Source organism: Ambystoma mexicanum, chromosome 4p, assembly GCF_040938575.1.
Source record: "Ambystoma mexicanum isolate Mex_15411 chromosome 4p, UKY_AmexF1_1, whole genome shotgun sequence".
In the NCBI taxonomy this organism is placed as follows: Eukaryota; Metazoa; Chordata; class Amphibia; order Caudata; family Ambystomatidae; genus Ambystoma; species Ambystoma mexicanum.
The window spans coordinates 172090112-172113372 of record NC_090927.1 but is presented as its reverse complement, the minus strand read 5'-3'; the positions used below and the strand labels follow the sequence as shown (position 1 = coordinate 172113372).

The 23261-nt window shown below is 46.7% G+C and overlaps 1 protein-coding gene across 1 annotated transcript in view; it reads left to right on the top strand.

The window, feature by feature from the left end:
* The window catches only part of PBK (PDZ binding kinase), a 192208-nt gene that overhangs the window by 155007 nt on the left and 13940 nt on the right, over nucleotides 1–23261 (top strand). The window contains exon 6 of the mRNA XM_069605635.1: nucleotides 16870–17039. Within this exon, the coding sequence (XP_069461736.1) occupies nucleotides 16870–17039 (170 nt within the window). The remainder of the gene's footprint in view (nucleotides 1–16869; nucleotides 17040–23261) is intronic.

The following is a 23261-nucleotide window of genomic DNA, read 5'->3' as shown; positions in this document are numbered from 1 at the left end:
TTCTGGATATGTTGGCCACATGCATTTGAGGTACAAGTGGAAGCAGTTGCAAAATAGGAGAGAAGTATTAGATCTCTGGAGGTTATTTGAAGAGATACCATCACCTAAAACACCAGTATTAAATCCTGATCTCCCGTCCACCACAGACAACCCACTGATGATACAGAAAGATGTTAAAGAATTGTCAAGTGTAGCGCCACCAGTGGAGGTAATAAGTTTGTACCCGATATTAAACAAGCCTGTGCCCGCAGAAGGATACAGTGACCCCACATATGTGCCTCCCCCGACAACTACTACACCCCGCCGGCCCACGGCACCCCCGCCATATGAAAGTACAAGGGAGCGAGCCCAGGCAAGTACACAAAGGGTGGACATAGAGAAACTCACAGATGATTTACAATCAAGACTCTCAATAGCAAAAGATGAGCTCTCGAGGATAACAGACGTGTGAACAAACAGCACTTAATGCGGCTAGATCAGGGCGCACGTCTAGAGCGCCAGGTGAGAATAGAAAACCTGAAGAGGGGTGGAAAAAAGGCGAGATACTGTTCAGAATTGAAGAAGAACCGACACGAATAATCGAAGTAGGGACACGGGAGGGAGATATTGATAATGAAGAAAGACCTATGGGGGACAGAGAGGAATTACTATGTGATATAAGGGACGATTTAACAGAAAGCGACAGGTTGAGCATGGCAATGGGAGGGGGAAGCGAAGGGGGGGATGGTACATGTTCAATGAGAACACTGGATGATGAGTGGACGGGGCGATTAAGGCACAGGGTGGGGAAAATGGCATCACTGGGCACCTCAGCAGCCAAAACGGGTCCGGATGCAACGACAAAAGGAAGGCTACAGCTCCCATTGATACATAGAGGAGGAGGGAGGCCAAATTATATCCCATGGGCGCAGATGGATAAAGCCAATTTATTAAAGCTATTGCCCCCGTTATCAGGAGGGGCAAGTAAGTGGATATACGCCTTTGAGAAGCACACTGCCGGGGTACCCCTAGCAATAGGAGATGTGAAGAGCTTGCTTGTATCAGCAGTGGGGGATCAGGCTGAGAGAGTATGGGTCAAGGCCGGTTTCCCGGGAGTAACATTAGACTGCGATCGCCATGACGGAGCCTCCTTTAACACGGTGCGTGCAAGGGTGTGGGATGCCTTGCGAGAAACATTTCCAGACACGCCAGACTTAGTCAGTAATGCAGTGTACAATGAATGACGGGGAGGAGGCTATGGATTACATTTTGCGGGTCCAAGAGATGTGGAGAGCAGAAACGGGCACGCCCTGGTATCAATCGACATCTTCTTTTTATTTCATTATAAAAAGAGGGTTCCCAAGGAAGTGCAAAAGGCGCTCGACAAGATAGCAGGTATTGAAGCAAAGGGATGGCCTGCGATTCAGAGCATAATAGTACACCATTGTAAGCGAATAAAGGAAAGGTAGAAGGAGGTGGCGCAGAAAAGATTGGCAGACGAAGCGAAGTTAGTACAGACAAAGTTGGTGAAGGTTGCAGCAGCAGTAGCCGCGCTCCCACACAGAAGGGAGGGAGATGATGAGGAGGAGGGGCTGATAGCAATACAAGGAAGGATGGCAACTAATTGGGCGGGAACAGGACAGCGGCAGTGGAATGAGCAGGAGCAAGGCGGAGGTCCGCAGTGGTAAGAGTGGACCCCTCGAATGGGACGAGGTGGGTACAGGGGCCGAAGAGGAGGTGGACCGGGATACGGAGGAATGGGAGGAAATGGATGGCAGGGCCCTAGAGGTGCACAAGGGAGTTGCTGGAACTGCGGAAGGTGGTGGCATTACTCTAGGGAGTGCAGAGCTAGACCCAACAATGGGTTCCAAGAGGTAGAACAGTATGGCCATCCCCACCCGGGGAGCCCATATGGTCTTCCAATGGGACAACAACAACTGAGAAACCCAGGCCAAGGTAATGCTGAGCAGCAACAGGGGCACCAGTATAGAACACAGAACCACCCACAAAATAATGACAATATGCAGTATACGCCAGGCAACCCTTGCACGACAACAGCAAACGGGGCACCAGCACCTTACAACGGCATGTCAGTGGTTTCAGGAAGTGTCTTTAATCGGGGGGGAGAAATGAGACACCCCGCATAGGACAGCCCACAGAGAACACTTGCGTGTCCAGTTCTATCTACAACCTACAATGCAGCAGAGGAACCATTGGTAGGGGCGCAGATGGAAGACAAGCAGTTCATATTCATGGTTGATTCAGGAGCGGAGAAATCATGTATCCGAGAGGGCCGGTTCCCGTTATCTAACAGGAAGTTAGAGACACAGGGGTTCTCTGGGGCTGTAATTGAAGTTCCTTACACAGAAGATTTGGATGTAACAGTGGGGGGTAAGACTGTAAAGACACCCTTACTGTATTATGAACACTCACCAATAAATTTATTAGGGAGGGATCTCCTGAGTAAACTTAACATGACCATATCATTTACCGAGAGAGGAATAGTGTGTTCTACACCCGGGATATGCCCCTTGCGTGCGATGTTGGTAGTGCAAGCCTACACAACCACACAGGAAGTACGAGGGCTGCCGGAAAATGAGGAAATGTTTATTGAAGGGCTAAAGACTTTGGCCCTCATAATTCCAGAGCTAAGAAGACTGGACTGGAGGATTCCAGCAGAGTTCCTCTTCCGCCCTATAGTGTGCCCCGACACAGCACCAGGATCAGTGGTATCATTAGACTTGCACGCTGTACAGGTATCAGCGAAAAGGATCGTTGTGATCGGAGTGGATAGGGAAGGATGTGAGTGGCGTACAGTACTGTGTACAAATGCCAGCATCGCCCTACGAGAGTTAGCAGATGAGGATCTCTTTTCAAGACACAGAAGGGGATGGTGAGATAGTAATGGAAATAGCGATGCCCTGTGACATTTTAATTCAAGCCAGGGAAACCCCCGTCCAATTGATGGCAGTGGTAGGAGCACCGCCGTCATTTTTTGATGATGACATGAGGCTCGTACCAAATAATTTGTGGACGACAGGCCCCCATGATGTAGGACTGTTGCATGGAGTACAACCTGTGGTAATAAAGCTAAAGCAAGGAGCAATTTTACCCCGAGTGAAACAGTATCCATTGTCCCGCAAGGCTGAAGAAGGGATAAGAGAGACCATAAATGCACTACTAGCACAAGGGATAATAGTGCCTTCAACCTCCCCATGTAACACATGTATTTATCCAATCAAAAAAGCAAAAGGAGGGTCTTGGAGGATGATACAGGACTCACGCCCCCTAAATGATGTAATTAATTTCAAGCGCTCCAGTGCTAGCAAAACCCTGATTATGGATGCGAATTTTACCTATTCTCACACTGCAAGGGAACACTCATGACAGCTGCACTGACACAAAAGACGTCCCTAGGACACAAGCCTTTGGCTTACTATAGTGGTACTTTGGATGCCGTGATGCAAGGCCATTTCGCGTGCGAGCAATCACTCGCTGCAGCCGCGTTCGCGATTGAGAAAAGTGCGACAATAGTAATGGGTTGCCCTGTGACATTGTTTGTGGAACATTCATTATTTGCAATACTTGAGAGGTCAAAAAGCACACTGACAACACAGCGGGCAACAGCCTACGAGATTATATTGTCTAGCGCCAATATCCATGTGGTGAGATGCAAAACAGTAAACCCCGCCACATTCATTACAGAAGCATGTACACTAGAGGACATGCAGGACCACGATTGCGCAACCTACACAGGAGAAAGAGGGGAGGACACAGTGGTGTGTGAGAACGCTCTGAGCGAGGGGGAAGTGTACTTTGTGGATGGGTCTGCATCGATTGATGTGGGCACGGGAGAAAAACACGTTGGTATGGCTGTAGTGAGGTTAGAAGACGGTGAGTATGAAACACTAGTACAATACCGCCTCCCATCACATTACTCCGCACAAGCAGCAGAACTGATTGCGCTCATAGAAGCACTACATGCAGCAAAAGGTTGCGCAGTGACAATATATACAGACTCAGCTTACATGACGACGACAGTACATGGAGGTCTAGCAAGATGGGGGCGGAGGGGATTTCGACGGGCAGACGGAACACCAGTACAGCATGCAGAATTGTTGAAAGAGTTAATTGAGGCCCTACAAAACTCTACTGCAGTAGCAATAGTTAAGTGCCAAGCGCATACATCCAACACAGACGTTGTCTCTTTGGGGAACGCGGCAGGGGACGCTGCCGCCAAGGAGGCTTCCTATTTTCATAAATGGCAAGCAGGTGAGTACATGCTGCAGCGCAAGACAAACGAAGAGCCCCCAGAAGGGTACAACATGATGCCCATATCACAAATACTAGAATTACAGGAAGGGGCTAGTGCAGATGAAAAATTGATGTGGACAAAACGAGGGTGCAGCAAGTCCGGAACAGACTTACTGTGGCGGCAAAATAACTCAGGAAAAGTGGTAATGCCAATCCAGTTACTAGAAATTGCGTTTCAACAACTACACTTCCCTGCACATAATACCAAACAGCACATTGCAGCAGAAATACGAGAAGAATGGTTCGTGCCCTGTCTCCAGGAGCACATATCTCGATTGGCAATGGAATGCACAACATGTCAGATCTACAATTCAGGAATGACATTACGCACACTAAGAGGAACAATTCCTAAACCCATTGGCCCATTTAGAGAACTGCATATTGATTACGCGGACATGGGGGAGAGGTGTAATGGCGCACGGTACATGATCGTGGCTGTGTGCCCATTCTCAAGGTGGGTGGAAGCAGGCCCATGTGCGCGACCTGATGCCAAAAGCGCTGCAAAGTTCCTAGTGAGGGAAGTGTTCCCGCGCTGGGGAATTTGTGACGTAATTCGCTCAGACAACGGCACTCACTTTGTGAATGAACTTTTCAAGGAAGTCACTACATTATTGGGAATAAAACATAAATTGTGTTCGATTTATCATCCTCAAAGTAATGGCGTAGTGGAAAAGATGAACGGACTGTTAAAGGGCAGGTTATCAAAACTATGCTTTTCATTGAAGAAGAATTGGATCTACTGTCTGCCCCTTGCGCTATTTGAGCTGAGAAATCAGCCGAGCAAAGACCACCATTTGTCCCCGCACGAAATCGTGACTGGGAGACGAATGCACACAGCACACTCCCCACTGCGTGAACATTCAGATGCACACAGGAGCGCCGCGATATTGGCAGAAGAATTCACGGACTATTTGAAAAAATTAACAAGGGCAGCGCGCGCAATATCAAAGCAGCTCTCCCCACCCTTCACTAGAGAGGAGGGAAACATAACCGGGTCTGTCACAGAGCCTGAGCAACAGCTACAGCTAATGCCGGGCGAACTAATTTATGTCAGGAGTTTTGTGCGTCGATGGAATGCACCGCGGTTCCACGGCCCATACGAGGTAGTGTTCTGCACGCCCACAGCTGTAAAAGTGAAGGGCTTGAGGTACTGGGTACACTTGACAGATGTGCGAAGAGCTTATAATAATGTGCAGGAGGAGGCAGATGAGGAGGCACAGACAACAGCAACCGATTCAACTGAACAGAATGTCTGAATATTAACTTGTGTTTGTGCGTCAGCAATGAACGTGAATGGGAAAGTGACTGATGAGGTATTGCTGCATTCTCTTTTTATATATTACTGAAAAAAAAATTTGGACTTACATGTAATTAATGAAGTGATCAAATTATGACATGTTTACGCCCTTGTCTGTGAATACCCTTCCCTACAACCCTACCCGCTTCCATTACCCGTCAATATATATTGGCACTAATGGTGCCGACAAAATGTTTACATGCATGCACTTAATGCACTTTTATATCTCAAACAGGAACTACCATGGCATCTAACAGGCAGCCTGCAACGGATAGAATTAGTAGAATGAGAGAATTATTAAATGAGAGATGCAGATATTCGTATGAGTGCGGATTATCTGTGTGCATTACGATGTTTTTTTATGCTAATGTTTGGTCTGGTTACATATTGGTTTATAGCGTTCATCTATCGAGATGAACGAGGGGGGAGGGATTAACAGCACTGGGATTAACAGCACCACTGGGACCAACGTAACTGCAAGTGTCACTATAAGGGAAGGTGATTTTCTGGTATGGGACGGAACTAAACTTGTATGGGGATATCACACCACACCATCCAATGTTGTCATATCAGAAAAGAAAGAGCCACAGGGTGGAACGCAAAACAACACAGTATCTCCACCAGTGATGTATAGGTATAATGCTCGCAGTTTAAATGACCGAAACCCGTCTGCCATATCGTGGTTGTATGATACCCCCACCAGTCAACCTGCCCCCGTCTTAAAAAACAACCTGCAAGATAAACTCAGGGACGAAAAGGAAAAGATGCTAGCAGCACACGAAATCCTATATGATAAATGGGCCAAGGGGGGTCTATTTTTTCCCTCGCCCATGAGGCTGGGAAGTACATAAGGAACAAGAACAACAGACGGAAAAGGGAAACCGGGAGGAGGAAGTATGATGAGTACTATGGGTTAGGATTAGACAAAATGGAAGACCCACGACACCCCCACCAGACAAATAAGTGGTATGCATATATGAGTTCCACCGCAAAACAAACAACAAATGAGAGCTGTTATGTCTGCTCTCTTATTCCTCATGCTTCAGGTACACCCAAAGTATTGCTACCCAAAGAGTTGCCAATTATAGATGCCCAATGTCTAATTCATCTCACGTTATGCAGGATTAAGAACACCTCCCAGGCACATGAAGTTACTTTTAAAATGCTGCAGAACGAGAAAACTTGCTACCCAAAAACCGCAGGGGTGGTATGTCTGGAGGAACCATTTTTTGTAATACATGGGACACTTTTTTCAGACAAGTGGAAGGATGAAGAAGTAATGTGTAAAGCTGAAGCACTGAGAGGTGTGGCACCAGAGAAACTGCAGTGGATAGAAGAAACATGCATACCAGTATGCAAGGAACACATTTCAAAACTAACTTGGGTAACCGCCATCGAAAAACCCTTCAAACTACAGAGTGAAATAGACTATGAACTATGTTTCAAAGGAGAGGGGAAAACCACCATGGGAACAAACAAGAGCTGCAACAAGACCCTCACCATCCCAGATCTGAGAAAAGGGACAGCGGCCCTAATGGACACGTACTGGGTATGCGGCAATCAGGCATACCTGCACCTTCCCCCGTCATGGAGTGGCAGCTGCTCAATGGCCACTCTACACTCAGCCTTAATGGTAATACCAGAAAGCCACATCGATGGAAGCAAAAGGACACAGGAGCGCATACAACAGAGTGCAGCCCAGCCGACTGCGGAGTCACAAATGTATGTCCTGTCCTCCGGAAACAAGGGAGAGGTGCTGACCCGTAACAGAAGAGCATCAAATTACATATCAAAGGCATCATCAGAACTGTTGGCTCAGATCCCAGACAGATATCGATTGTTCAGCTCAGCAGAAACATTCTTCGCCTCACTCATCTCAAGTGTCCAAGCAAGGGCAAACGCAAAATGGCTCCAGATAACACGTTGGGAACTGATTCAGCTGGCCAATGACACTGAAGAAGGGTTCAACGTAATAAAAGTGGAACTAAGGGCTTTACGGCTGATGACAATGCAGAACAGGTATGTCTTGGATCTGTTAACGGCGATGGATGGAGGTGTTTGCTGAAAAATTGGAAGTGCCTGTTACACTTTCGTACCTTCCGAAGATGCAGAAAATGGCTCCCTGTCCCATGTGATCGAAGCAGTGCACAACCTAGGAGAAAAAATGGAAGGTGGAGCAGAAGACAGTACGTGGTTCGATAACATTTTCTCCTGGGTCCCCTCGTGGCTTGGAACAACTGTGAAATTTTTGATGCCAGCTGTGGTGTTCCTCCTTTTTATTTTTTGCCTGTGCCAGGTGGGCCTTCGATGTTGTGCTAACGCAGTACCTAATGGTGCAATGATGATGGTGACAATGGGCAACACTCGTGGGACAATACAAAACATGCAGGAAGTGCAGGTGCAAACAGGAGCAGATGACACGCCAAGATATCAGCTAGTGCCTATCTATCACGACAAAGATATCATAGATAAAGCGTGGCACACCACCATTAGAGAGCCCCGTGTACTAGAATAGTAACAGGAGGTGTGGGTAGATCTGGCGGGAGATGGCGGATGTATATACCTGACTTGCACCCCAGATGAATATGCCAGAAGAGGGGAAAGCTTACGAGGAGTGTGCAGAGCATGGATGCCCATAAAAGGCACACCTGCATGGGATGAGGCGGTGATGGACGAAGCAGAATGTAGAAGACTGGAGGAGTTAAAGTATTCGTTACTTAAGTAACGAAAGGGGGGAAATGTAGGGGAGGAGCGGTCCAAGGGACCCCCCCTGGCCTGCATCTCCACCCCAGGTGAGGGCCATGGCTCATCGGGCGTCCCCTCCTTACCACCAGGGCCCAGGTGGTGGATGGCTCACCTGCTGCTGACATTGCCCGCACGTATTCAATTTAGCTAGGCCTCAGAAACCATTTTTGTCTACTAAAGATGGTGTGAGCTCAGCGCGCTGTAGCGCGGCCCCCACCTTCGGGAAGTTTCAGTCCTCCCTGTCCCCGCAGCACCATGGCAGATCCGCTGCAAGCCCGTTCCCACGAACAAGAAGGACATGATCTAGCGTAATACACTAACATTGTAACAATTCACCTTCCGCAGTGTATCACTGCTCCCAGGATGACCCGGTCAGCAAGGCATGGGCGATGGGAAGATCTGTAGAATGGTCATCTGATGAAAGCAGACAGGTACCCAAATATGAATGTAAAAAAACACTTAACACATGTATCCTCTCCATACAACCACTTTTACTAAACAAACCTGTAAAATTGTGTAATTATCGTACATGACACCAGCCGTGACGGACCCACACCCCTGCAGGGGTGTGCAAATGATAAAAGCATTCCGGGGATTATTATTCATATGTATCATTGAAAGCCGTACACCCCGCGGTCCCGCGCCATAACTGGACTAATGCTGCTAGGGTACACAAGAAAACGAATGTAACCATACCAAGGGCACATGTGAAGAGTGTGCGAGAATGCACTCGTTACGCGTATATGTCTAAGCCCCTTATGTGCCAACACCGCCACGTACAGTGGCGGGTTACTTTCTATGTACTCCACCAACCCTGATACTACCTCACTTACTGCAAATGTATATGCATATAACTAAATACTGTAGTTGTTAAAACATAGTGTATGAATAAGGTGCCCAGACTGAATATAATCGAGACACATTCAGCAAAGTTGAAATGCATGTTTTAAAGTGATTTGAATAAGTATTATCGAGCGTTCAAATGTTTGATGTTTTTACCTAAAGTTGGCAACACACGAGGGAGATACCTTTGTGAATATGTGCAAGGCCATTCCCTCTCCCACCCTGCCAATACTGCTAAACATGAGAGCAGAGGCCCGCGCCGCGCTGCTCCACCTCCCCAACTAGACTGGAGCCGCTTCAAAGATGTGTAGCCCCCTCTGCAGCACCCAAGGCCACGGGCCGCCACCTGCATTATTTACAGCACAGCAGTAAACCCCTGCCTGAACCCACGCTTCCAAAGGCGCCCCCTCGTAAACCCCACAACCCACCAAATCATCTTAGACTTATGGCCCTGTGCAATCAGGACACCCAACACTGTGGCAACACACAGCGGCACATTTATAACCACATCTAACAAGACAGGGAGGCATGTACCGTCCGTCCCATGCCCTGAAGCTTAGCCCCTCAACCTATGGCCCCGGTCAACAGGACACTGGTAACCTTGCCCTGACGAATGACCATCAGACCCCTCACAAGGTGCATTCCTCCTGTGTTGCATTAACCTGTAGAATAACCTATTGGAAGATTTACCAAAGAAGATAATATTGCAATGACTGAATGACTGCGGTATGCATGGCCTAGGGCAAATAAGTCAGGAAAAGACATTCATCTCTGACACTGGCCGCGATGGCACAACAACACCGCCCGGATGAACTCTGCCAACCTGCCAGGCCCAGCCCAACCCACGAGGCTGACCAGTGACGTTCTCCAGCCACGGCCAACCACATCACAGCAGCACCTATAGTTAGTCGTCGCCACCCAATCCCATTGAACTTGTGCCCCATATAGTGTGTAGGTTCTTATGACGTTTTTTGTAAATATATATACGCCTGTCTTTGCGATTGTCAGACAGAGCGCTCTTGGAGTTTGCAGAGTTCTTTGCATGCCCTATTCTGGTTGATAAACTTCCATTTAAGCTCACCCGCACTCTGTCTTGGCTTTATTTCCAACCTGGGAGAGTCCGTCATTGTCTCTCATTGCGGGGAGGATCGTGCTGGCTGGGGACGCTCGCCTTCAGGTGTCAAACTCCTTAAGGGTACCTTACGGTGGATGCACCCCAAGGTACTATAAGAGGTCCCCTCTCATGCAAAGCTACCGCTTTCAGTTATCGGTTCTAGTGGAGCGTTTCCTGCCATGCTCCCTTGGTTTGGTTCTGGTCTGCCATCATGCCTTTAACTGGCCCTGCAACCTCTGCACCTATGACCGTAACGGTTGCCATTATAACTTTAATAGCTTTCTCAGGGGACAATTGCCCTCTATTTTTTTTTTTTTCTGCCCCTGGCCCCTTTTCTTCTTTTCTGATCTTTCTCCTAGTCTCACTCTCCTTCCGTACCCTTGCTTTCTCCCTTTCTTCTTCCAAATGATCTGCCTTCTCCCTGGCTCCTCTTGTCTGTCCTTTATGCTGCTCTTTCCATCTACTCTCTCCCTTCCTTATTCACACTGTTCTTTCTCTATGATCACTCCATCCTCTCCTTACCTAATTACTGTCCGCATTCTGGCTGTTGGCTTTTCTCTGTTCCCCTCTTGTCCCTTTCCTTCCTAGTCCGGCTATGGGCCCTCCACTCTCTCGCACGTCGTACTCTCCCGTTTTCTTTTATTTTCTCATCTAATTACATCCATTCCTTTCTCTAATGTACATCTGAACTCCTTCAATCTCTCCACTATCTCTCCCTTGCCTCTTTCTTCTCAGTGCACCTTCATTACTGTACGGAACGCTTGTATGACATTGAGGACGCCTGACTGCGCATAGTATCTAGAGTTATGTATTTGATGCTTGTTCAGTCCCCCACCTCCAATCCTGGGTACACAGCTAACTCTTATACACCGGTTAGTCAGCCTTGGGCTCTGCTAGCCCAGACCATAAGAAGGGGCTTGCCATTTTCAGTTGGGCAGCCTTGTTAGGGAGACTGCCAGAATCTGGTTTGGCCCTGTCAAATTCCCTTGTGGCTCATACTTCCTTCCTGCTCCACTCCATTGTATTACCAACTTTTGGTATGTAGGGGTTTGCTTTGTGGAATCTGCCCATTATAGTGTGTGCCTTGCTCTGCTGACCTCCAATCACTTGTTTGCTATTTTGTGTCAATCTGGGGGTTGTTTGGAATTACCTTTTCATGTGGGCAGGGGATAGGGTGCAGGCCCTGAGTAGGGGTGTCACGGTATTGGTTTTATGACGGTATGATAACCTTCTTCACAAATTACAGTATATCATGGTTATCGCGGTATAGCAGGTGGAGTTGACTAATCTTAACAAATATTTTCTTAAAGGTCATAAATTGTCAGCATTTTGAAACTTCTCTGCACATTTTAAGCTGATCCTCCAGGAATCTAAGGCGGCTGCAGATTTGGTCTTTCATGGCGCTCACTCGTTGATCGCCTTGAATGAAAGATTGACTAGTGAAAGTGTTAAAATGAAATTTTGAGCAACGAGCTTTCTGCTCAGTCACAGGTCATCACTTTGAAAATCAGCCTCGACCTGCATTATTTTGGAACCACATGGCATGGGCATCATGACCCCTCGCTGCGATCAGTCCTAAAAGTTTGTTTTGATAACGCTTTATCCCATTAAAGGAATGGTTCGCCCAAAAAAATGTATTTCAAAAATAGATGGGCGATATTAAAAAAAAAAAGATTGCCATTTTTTTTCCCAATGTCCCTATGTAAAATTTTGAGCAATTCAAGCTCAAAATTTGCAAAAGCAAGCACATGGGCGCATCCATTTTGTGAAATGGATGCCCGCCTGTGCTGGCTTTTGCTTTTGCGGCACTAATGAAGAAAAAGCCAGCCAGCTGTAGTAAAAAAAGCTACCACTGGGTAGCTTTTCCTTCATTGGTGCCAGAACTCGGAGGACGCGGACCGGACACTACAGGCAGAAAAGCTGCAGCTGCATCTCGGTAAGTGCTATTTATTTATTTTTTAAAAATAAGCACTAGCTGTGGTTTTTTTTTCTATGTTTTCCGGGCTGCAGGAGCCCAGAAAACTTAGAAATAAAACCGCAGCTTTAAAAACGTCATATTTATGTTTGCGGTAGCTTTTGAAGGGACCGCAAACATAAATACAACGTTATTGTGTTTGAAAACGCTGCGGTTTTTCTTTCTAAGTTTCTCAGGCTCCTCCGGCTCAGAAGCCTGAGAAACTCAGAAAGAAAAACCGCAGCGTTTAAATACACAACCGCGTTGTGTTTCTGCCTAAATCTGCTTTCCCATTCGGGGCTCTAGGGCTCCCTGTGGGGAGCCCTAAAGCCCCAAATGGGAAATCGGCTGTAGGCAGAAACACTGCAGCATCTAAACACAACCGTGTTGTGTTTCTGCCTGCCTTTGCTTTCACTTTGGGTCTCCGGTGCTCTCCTGGGGGAGCACCGGAGACCCAAAGTGATGGCCACGGCAGGCAGAAACACAGCGCGGTTGTGTTTGAAAACGCTGCGGTTTTTCTTTGAGTTTCTCAGGCTCCTCTGAGCCGGAGGAGCCTGAGAAACTTAAAGAAAAACCGCAGCGTTTTCAAACACAATAACGTTGTATTTATGTTTGCGGTTGCTTCAAAAGATACCGCAAACATAAATACAACGTTTTTCTCCAGCCCAGAAAACTTAGAGAAAAAAAACGCAGCTAGTGTTTGTTGTTGTTAAAAAAATAGCACTTACCGAGATGCAGCTTTTCTGCTGTAATCTCCGGTCCCCGTCCTCCGCGTACAGCACCAATGATGGAAAAACCACCCAGTGATAGCTTTTGTTTACTACAGCTGGCTGGCTTTTCCTTCATTAGTGCCGCCAAAGCGAGCACAGCGGCGGGCATCCATTTCACAAAATGGATGCCCCCATGTGCTATCTTTGAGCTTGAATTGCTCAAAATTTTACATAGGGACTTCGAAAAAAAAAAGCCAATTATTTTTTTTTAATATTGCCTATCTATTTTTGAAATAATTTTTTTTTTGGGCGAACCATTCCGTTAAAGGGAGAAAAGACACTCATGTGAGGTCTGAAAGCCCATGTCATTGTGTTTCTTTTGTCAAAATGTCATAGCCAACATACTCACTGAAAGGTTGCATATTGATCAAATCACTATAGCTTGTTTACCATCTGCCTGGTGTATTATATAAAGGTCTGATGTTGGCGTCACCACTAACAATGTGATTCTAACAGGACAGCGTTCAGTGGGCACTGTTGATTTCTTCCTTGATTCTTGCAATACATGTTCATTTACCTTCTTAAAGATAGTGGCACAAAATCTTTTTGAAAATGACAAAGTTCAAATACATATCGGCACAAATCTGGCCTAGACCACCACATCACTACAGCCCCATCAATACCATTTCCCCCAGATCTGAGCGCATTAGGACCCTTGTCATGTGAGTTGAGATGGAGGAATGCTTTCATGGGTGGTGTCGCAAATCGAGGATAGACCTGAGAAAGATCTCACCCCAATTACTCTGGATACTTCTAATTGAATGTAGAGTCTGTCCTGCCTGCTTGAGTCCAGTGCCATATGCAGAAGGCAGGTGAAGGATCAAGCGAAGCAACAACTCTAGTCCCAATGTGTAAATCTACATGGAGGACAGTGGGGGGGGGCAGTTTATATACTAGCACAAAGCACTGATAGGCCCAGTGTTCATACAGTCTACAGAGCTAACTTTTTTGTGGACATGCATCAGAAGGGCCTCCAGTTCATTCCACACTTTGAATTCTGGGGCGTGTAGTTCCCCCATCTTTAAAATTGTTGGGAAAACTCCAAATCAGCTGATCTTTAACTGGACTCTACTGATCACAAAGAAAGAGCGGTCACAGCATCAAAGCTGCATTTAATAATGTGGCCTCATTTTCCCTATGCTTTTGTCTGCCAAACGCCATATCCCACAGTGCAAGATCCAGAATGTGCACTTGCTTACTGCAGTCTTTCCAAATCAGATTGAAAAGCTCACTTAATAGCTGCAGGCCCTAAAACGGTATACCGGTATAAACAACGTGGCGGTTATTATAGTTCAATTAAGCATTCACGGTATCTATAATGGTATACCGTTATACCGTTACACCTCTAGCCCTGAGGAGGCCGCCCCAACCACCCTGTACCAATTCATTGGCCAGCATTGCGTAGTGGCAAGTGATCCATTGTCCCCAGGTTGTTCAGAGACCCATTCCCCTAGCCTTTTCTATTTTGTTAGTCACAGCCCTCAAGTTCAGCTTTGGCATAACCAAGTCAATTATACAACATCAGGCGTATTTGGAACCTACATAATGAGGAGCCTGGAGGGGCAAGCCACAAAGGCTTTACATGCAAGATTGGTTGTCTCTTGCATTGTGGCTTAAGTCAGAGAATTTCCTTGCTCCTGAACCTCTTCATGCGCATTCTGTTCGACCTAAAAGGACCGCTTAGGCCTTTCAAATCATTGTAAGAACTTACATCTGTAAAGTAGCTACTTGTCATCCACTTTGACCTGATGTAAGCACTACTCTATGGACTTGGGCTCAAGAGGCGATGCCCAGTTTGGAGGAGGCAGTCCTCCAGTCTTGATAGCGTAACAGGAGTTCCGACCTCCTGAAGTCAGCAGCTGCTTGGGTAATCTTCCATAGGTATTTTGATGTAAGAGCATCTCAAATCTAGTCACCTTTGTGACTACTGTATTCCGAATCTCCTTTCCTCTCTGCACCTGCCATCTTCCCCACTATCCTTTGTTAGTCTTGGTGTAGAGATAAGGTCATTTCTCAGACATACTCCAATACAGTCATCCATGGATAGAAACGCACAATTTGTGCAAGAGAGAGACCTTTTATTTCCCAACGGCCGGGAACAGTTCTCCCGACAATGAGGATGTCCTAAGCTGGCAAAAGAAAGTCTCAAAGTTCTATCTTTAACAGATATTTATAACCAACAATATGACACTCCAGACCTGTTGTAACATACATTCGACAATCTAATTGGGTAGGTTTTTCATTGATATAATACATTATCCTCTTATTGGCTACACATGGTTCCTGAAATGCATAATTTCCTCCCAATGACCTCGTAAAATGCTGACCAGCATAAAACGTGTTCTCATTTTTAGTGAACACAGGACATGTTTTGCAACTCAAAGGCTGGATGAAAGCGGTTCTGAGATGACGTGGCCTTTATCTGACTCTTAACAAGGACATAAGCTCTGCTATCTTGTCCCCATGGGCTAATCTGTGTACCATATCTATTTCTCACTTACTGCCAATGTCATTTATAGAAAAGCTCATGGAACGCACTGCTGAGATCGTCTTTTCTGCTATTTGATTCTGCCAAGTGTATGTCTCTGGCTCTGCTTAAGCAGACCCTCCCTTTTTCTGAGGCTTTAAGGATGCATGCTATGGTGTCCATTTTAAATGAGATGGTTACCTTTTGCTGTCGCATATTCTATGTTAATGAAATATATTCATGGTGTGCGCAAATGTATGCATTTCTTTATATATGCGTTTTCTTACATGAATGAGTGCAGTGTAATTTTTTTCATGTCTAAGTGCATTCTTATTGTTCATGTAGCTTCATGCTGGATGTAATTTGCTTCATATCTGTTGTACGTGCATATGTACTCCTTTAACCTATTCTTGCTACGTCCAATTTACATTGTATCCGTTCCCTTATGCACCTGCCTGGGATCAGAGCGGTATGGCTGCCACAATGAATAATGCTTCTCACTTTTACAATGTTGGACAGGTGGACGGGGCACAAGCCCTGAATGACATGTTCACCTGTCCATCACTGAAGGGACACGGGGGGGGGGGGGGGGGGGGGGGGTTAGTCTGGCATAGGTGGGTGGAAAAGGACAGCTGGTTGCAGCGAGCAGCTCATGGGTGGGCACTTGCTCAGAACATGCATGCATTGTGTTCTGCCCTTAAAATGTGTTTGCCTTGGCTGTGAAACTAGCTCTGTTCCAGAGGGCTGCATGTTGCAGAAGTAGGGAGGAAAGGAGACCCTGGACTAACAGTACAGTAGTATGGTTAAAGTTAATAACATTTGCATTCTACCAGCGGAAACCTCTCGATTAAAAGGCCATGTAAGCCCCTATCCTCTTGCATTGCATTGAGGGAATTATCACATGCTTAATGTTATATGGTGCTTTTTTCCATTTCATCCTATTTATTGCACTGATGCAAAGCTAATTGCAAGAATCAAACCTATCCTCATGTGACACAGAATACATTGTGTGTGCTATTGTGTGGTTTATGGCTGCAGGTCTAGCTTACAAATGTCTTCTTTTGAAGATACCAGCACCTTGGACAGCTAACATTTGATCAATATTAGTTATTTTCTGTAAAACAAACCTGAATACATATGCAGTGTTCTGTTGAAAATGTACACATTTTGTCCATTTATTGTACAATTGATTTGTTTTGCATATTACTTTGGGATTAGTAATCTTACTCTAACTATGCAGGCCATTCTATTCACCCCGATGTGTTTGGTAAAGAAAGGCTTCCTTTTGAGCTATTTTATGTTTTGGTGCTGCTGATTTTTTTTACTTACACCACTTGTTATGTAAAGCTATATTTGTATAGTTAACATTAGACTTTTTCTCTTTAGGTTATCGTGCGTTCACAAAAGCAAACGATGGCAGCATGTGTCTTGCTATGGAGTATGGGGGAGACACATCTCTAAACGATCTCATAGAAGCCAAAAATGAAAATGGTGAAGAGCCTTTTCCACCTGAAACCATTCTGAAAGTTGCACTAAACATGGCAAAAGGCTTAAAGGTACTTTATGCAGGCAATCTTATTTTTTGGGCGTTATGCCTAGAGGCTAAAAATGCTTTGCTGTGTCAGTGGTAAGCTCTCTTTAAGTATATATCTGCTCATTTGTTTGCTTGATTAATATGAACATTGACACTGAAGTGTTTGCCGATTTTTGCAAAAGCCTTCAATAGATTTGTTATAGATGTGTTATAGATTTGTTATAGGGAAGGGTTGAAAATATGTATGGGTTGGGCCGTCATAGTTTTTCTTTTTCCTTCTCTACCATTGTTCCAAAGTGAGGTAATTTGCCTGGAAATGCTATTTCTACGGCTCAGCTATCACACTACTTTGTTTTAGAGAGTTTCTGCAAGTTGACGTGACAAAAACATGTGCTGAGATGGATCGTCCAAGTAGTTCCTTTGGAAGGAAGGTGGCTTTGAAGTCCATTTAACACTTCGAAGAGCCACTCAATAGTGGTGTCTTTACAATATTTTTATTTATAAAAAGCTGTGATTAAAAAGATCAATGCATTTACATCCAATAAAATAACTTTTCAGGAATAAATTCACATTCAGGAAACTGGACCAGTAGAGGATAATGGACGATTGGTGAGGCCCACAAGCCCCGTAGTAATGTAATTTCCTTGAAGTGAATAGCCACAGGTTATTGGCTTTTTGAGTTAACTAAGGATCCCAATTGGTTAAGGGGTTCCCAAGTCAATGGCCCAGTGCTAAATATATCTGCTGATATAGGTGTGCTTGCGAAGGCCCTTGCACAGGGAGAACCCATATGAAAGGATGACGGGGCCTTCTAATAATGAGTAAGTCACTTCTGAAGATTCATCACCATACCAGTTTCAAGTTTGCAGATAAAAACTCTGCAGTCAGCAACCAGATAAGCGATACATGATTGCCAGTGGCCAGCACAGCAGCCTTACAGCTCCAGGGGAATGGAACCACAACCCAGAGGTGTCTTAGTGTCATGCATGCTGGACGTGGTCCTACCTCCTACGCTCATAGAACAGCTAGACCTTTCTATTCCAAATGGCGGTTGTTCGATACGTTGCCGGGAAAACGACGTTTGCACTTTACACGTCGCTAACTTCACGTGTATTCTGCTTCGTCACGTGAACTACGGCATTACGTATTTAAGCAGCGTGGAAACTTCACTCGCTGCTTCTGATCGAATCATTTGGCGTTGTGTAGCTGAACCTCCGGTCTGCATCCTTGCAGGTTACTACAGCTACTTTTTGGGCCTTCTATAGCGTGTTTTCCACCACACGCTGATTCCTGGAGCTGTTTGGTTGCGTGCAAATCCACACGGGCACGCTATCTTCAAGCGCTGCTGGCCTGGACTGCGTGAATCCTGCTCGCGTGTAAATCCACACGCGCACGCTATCTTCAAGCACGGCTGGCCTGGACTGCGTGAATCCTGCTCGCGTGTAAATCCACACGCGCACGCTATCTTCAAGCACGGCTGGCCTGGACTGCGTGAATCCTGGTCGCGTGTAAATCCACACGCGCACGCTATCTTCAAGCACGACTGGCCTGGACTGCGTGAATCCTGCTCGCGTGTAAATCCACACGCGCACGTTGTCTTCAAACGCCGCTGTCTTGGGCTGCGTGAATCCTGTTCGCGTGTAAAATCCACACGCATATGTTGTCTTCAAGCGCTGCTGGCCTGGACTGCGTGAATCCTGCTTGCGTGTAAATCCACATGCACACTTTGTCTTCAAGCGCTGTTGGCCTGGACTGCGTGAATCCTAATCGCGTGTAAATCCACACGCACACGCCATTTTCTTCGCGGCTGTACAGAACCGCGTGTACTTTGTTTATACCATAAAAAGAGCGCTATTTCCAACTCCTGCACCTGTGATATTAACAGGGGGATTGATTCCTTTCTATACTTTACTCTACGTGGGAAGGAAGCTTTTCAAGGATTATTGGAAGGTGATAGTGAACAGTACTTTGGACGCTATCCTGTGGTGCATCAACCCGGTATCTAGCGTGAGCCTCGTTCCGTTCGGGATAAGTCTCCTTACTAATCTTCCCTTCCTTGTCGTTTGTTCTACCTTGGATTTCCTCAAGAGACTCTGCTGGATTCATCTGCCCTAGACTCAAGGTCAGTGTGTGCATTCATGTCATTTTCTATTCCATCATACTCAGGTTGGGGCAGTTATTCATGATACTTTATTTTGTTCTAGGCTGACTTCCTATACCTTACCCACGCCCTTTCCAGTGATCCATCGCTCTGCCTGTTTTACCAGTCAGAGAGTTGTATCATTTGGAATGTCTTAACTTGACTTCACAACTATCAAATCGCGTGAACAGGGATCCGGAAGACCCTACCACCTGTATCCTTTTGAGTACCGTATCCTTTTCAGTTAATACTTTGGTGCTCTCTGACACTTAGGATCCGAAAGATGAGATCCAGCGGAAGAAAACTGCTCGAAGTAGCACACACAAACTCTCCACTTAGTTTGCAATAGTGCAACCATGGCACAGCATCCAGAAAGTCAGTTTTGTGATGGTCCGTTTCTACACACAAGGACCCTACAGCCATTATAGAAGAACCAGGAACTTGGGAAAGGTCCTCAGGCCTCGGAGAAGTAAGCCAAATCAATGAGAGTTTAGTTTGATCAACGGTCGATGAAGTGTTTGTCTGCCAGTGGGGCAAACCCTGCAAATGAAGCCGGGTATCGCAAGGGAACAGACCATGGACGCCTAGACTGTCGGAGAGATGCACATGGGATACAAAAAAATCTTCAGTAACTTTAAATCGAAGAAACTGTAAAAGGGCTCCAAATAGAATCTAAGACCTTGGTTGGGGTCATCGTACACCAGGATATACCACTGGTACAGTTCTCCACACCATTGGGACTGCACCAGTATCCAGAGACATGGTTCTGACCTAAAGTAAAACCTCCAATAGCAACAAAGTTACAACTGGTCTCTGGAAGGATGTAGTGCTCAAACCTTTGTGATTAAGCAACAGCATGTGCTTCCTGACCGTTACTGGAGTATTAAAACACTTTGCAGAGGCCTGTCTGGTTTCACTGGATCAAGTGGAAGAAGCGCACAGCACAGGATTCCTCCTTGCCACAAGCAGAACAGGTCTTCAGTCAAATTTTCCAGAGCAGGCAAGGGACTGGTTTAGAGCTTTCATTGCTGTTCTGATTAATCCTCCTTCCTCATGCTTGGTATACTATGCAAATATTTGACGGCGAGCCAATTCGTGCTTGTGGGTACATGCAAAAGTTTTAAGGCATCTGGGCACTGTGGCAAATCCTTGTATGTCGTCCCTTCTCCCATAGGGGAAGACCCTTTCCATGGGGCCAGGGCAATGCAGCCACAGTCCAATAGTCCCCCTGGGTGTGGTGCACCATGGGAGGATCACATTAACATCCCTAACGGACGAGGGTGGACAATGTGGTCCCACTACACCCCCAGCCTCCCTTATCCTATACAGGACACAATAGTCCTACACACTTCCATGTATGTCTGCACACTAGGTGGTGTCACTTCCCTAGGAAACGCTGAGACGAGGAAGAATAGGGAAGACTTGAACACTGTGAAGAGGAAGAGGTGTGGAGCAATGTGGAATTTACTGCAGGACAAATGTGAGCAGACTAGTCAATATGTATTGTCCAAGTTTGGGCGCGGCAGGAAGAAGGACTTTGCAGGGAGAGAGAGACCCTTCCAGGGGGGAGCAGAAGATTTGAATTCTGCTGGAGGAGCTGGGACGCAGAGAGTGGGACGCTTGCCTGTCGGCAAAGGCCTCCCTAGCAAGTCTGCCATGGTCCGAAGAGAGAGAAGCAGACGCCTGGGCAACCAACCGACGTGAAGGCTGGAGCGTGTGGTCGGGTAGAGACATGCAGCCCAGAAACGGGTAAGTTCTACAGTCCAGAAGGAGACGCTCATCATTCTGGATTCACCAGAGACATTCTCCTTGGTTGCTTTAAAGTGTTTGGGACAGAGGTAGGATTTGACACGACAGTGGATATTTATGCTTTTGGACATCCTCGCAGATTCCTTCAACTTAGTTGAGGCGGGAAAAACACTTTTAGTGTTGGGGAGAGGTAGGTTTCTATACATTTCTGTTAAAATAAGTTCATAGCAACCACTATGCCACCTTTTATGTCTATCTCCTACTTTAATGGATTGGTTTTCTCTCGCAGTTTCCTCATCTGATAGATATCCTTATCCAGCTCTGCTGCTCGGAAACTGTTCGACCGAGGACATAGTGGCTTGGTACTCGAAGCGCGCCGGACACGCTGCTGCGAGGAACATGACACTGAGTATTCGATTCTGTGTTTGACTAAATTTGTCAATTTCTTTCGAAAAACCTCGACCGAGAGAATGTCCCCTTCCCAGATTTAGTTTTAAGAGTTGCACTGACTGCCATTTCAAAATGTCTGTGACTGAATCGCACAACGAGGTCTGTGTCTGGGTACAGATCAGAACAGAGGCATGTGCAACGTGTGCCAAGATGCACCCGAAGTTCATACGCGAGTGGGCTGCCAAACTGGCCTCGGGATGTCCATCTCTAAAACACCCGGCGCAGCTGATCGTCCGGTCTTCTGTGACAACGGCCCACCCAAGAAAAGGAGAAAGAAAAGCACCAACGGATGGCCAAAAAGCGGTCACACTCGAGGAGCTATTCTTCCTAGTCTTCGCATAAGAAGAAACGCCTCCATCGTCGACACAAGTCCAGCTCGTCGTCAGAAAAAGGTAAGCCTTCGGCTGGGCTGACCATGCGGGATGAGTGGGAAGATGTCAAAAGCCAAATGGTGGCTATGTTAAAGGCGCAGGCTGCTGCTGCAGGTGCAGTTATTTTCTGTGTCACCCAGGGTGATGACCAAGGGGACATAGACCCCAGGGTCAGGAGGAATTGATTCTTTTTGATTAACAGGCGAACTTGGTTGCACTTGCGCAAGGATTACACAATGCCAGCGGCCTGGATACATCTCCAGATGTTGAACTTCAGCAGGGTCCGCCATACACTCGCACCCATGCTAAGTCTAGGCCCTGGTGGAAAGGGTAGTAGACACCCTAGGTTTGAAGTCCACTTCAGTGCCTGTTCAGGGCTACAAATTGACAGACGTAGTAGAAGGTCCTGTAACAGAACCTGCCACTTAATCCAGCAATTGCAGACCCCTAGCCTCCTTGTGGCAGCACCCCTGCTCCATTCCAAGGTCATCTCAAATGTTATGGGTAAGTGCAGGCTGGCAAAAGCAGATCCATCATTTCAGGTTTCTCAACCTTCGCCGGAAGGGCTTGTTGTGCAGGCAGCCGCAATCTCCACTAGGCCTCGCAGCCTCCACATCTCCTCTACCTCCGGACAGGGAAGGTAAAAGGTTGGACACAATGACCAAAAAGGTCTTTACTTCTGGCAGCATAGCGCTAAAAGCCACCGTTGTAACTTTTGGATCACAAAATACTCTTTTGGCTAATGGAGAGCTGTGGAGCAGGTGGCGCAATGCTTCCCAGAAGGTGAATTGCGGGATGGATTTACATGGCTGGTGTAAGATGGGGAGGAGGTAGTCAAGCAGTCATTGGAAACGGGCCTGGACGTTTTCGACTGCTGGCCGTTCAATGGGGTCGGCTGTAGTCTTGTGGAGACAAGCTGATCTCAAAGCTTCTGGCTTTTCTCTGAACATCCAGACTAGACTACTGGACATGCCTTTCGAGGGAGAATTCCTTTTTGGACAGAAAGCTAATGACTCTTTGGAAAAATTTAAGGTGTCAAAAGTTGCTGCAATATCGCTGGGCCTAGCTGTGCAGTTGGCCAAACCTGCCTTCAGCTTTGCTTCTAGAGGCAGAGGCTGAAGGCACAATGTGCCTTAAAGCAGGAAGGCACAGCTCCCGCTGGCCAGGCACAAGTGTTTCTTGCACCCCGGAACAGGCAGAGGGGCTTTTATGCAGAAGCGTTTCTTGCACCCCCGGAACAGGCAGAGGGGCTTTTAGAGCCCAGCAAACAGCAGTGTGGGCAGCCCTGCCTTTCATGTCACCTCCCACAAGTTACCGGTTGGTGGATGGTGGGCAGAGCATTGGCCACAGTGGCCGAAGGTTGCCTCTGATGCCTGGACCCTACAGCTCGTTCGGTGGGGTTATTGCCTGTCCTTTTTTAAGAAAACCACTAGACGGGCCCCCTGCCGTCTCCAATCAAACCAGGACCGGAGCTCCTGGACGAACTGCGAGCCCCGTTGTTGAAGGGTGCTGTGGAAGAGATACCTCGTGAACA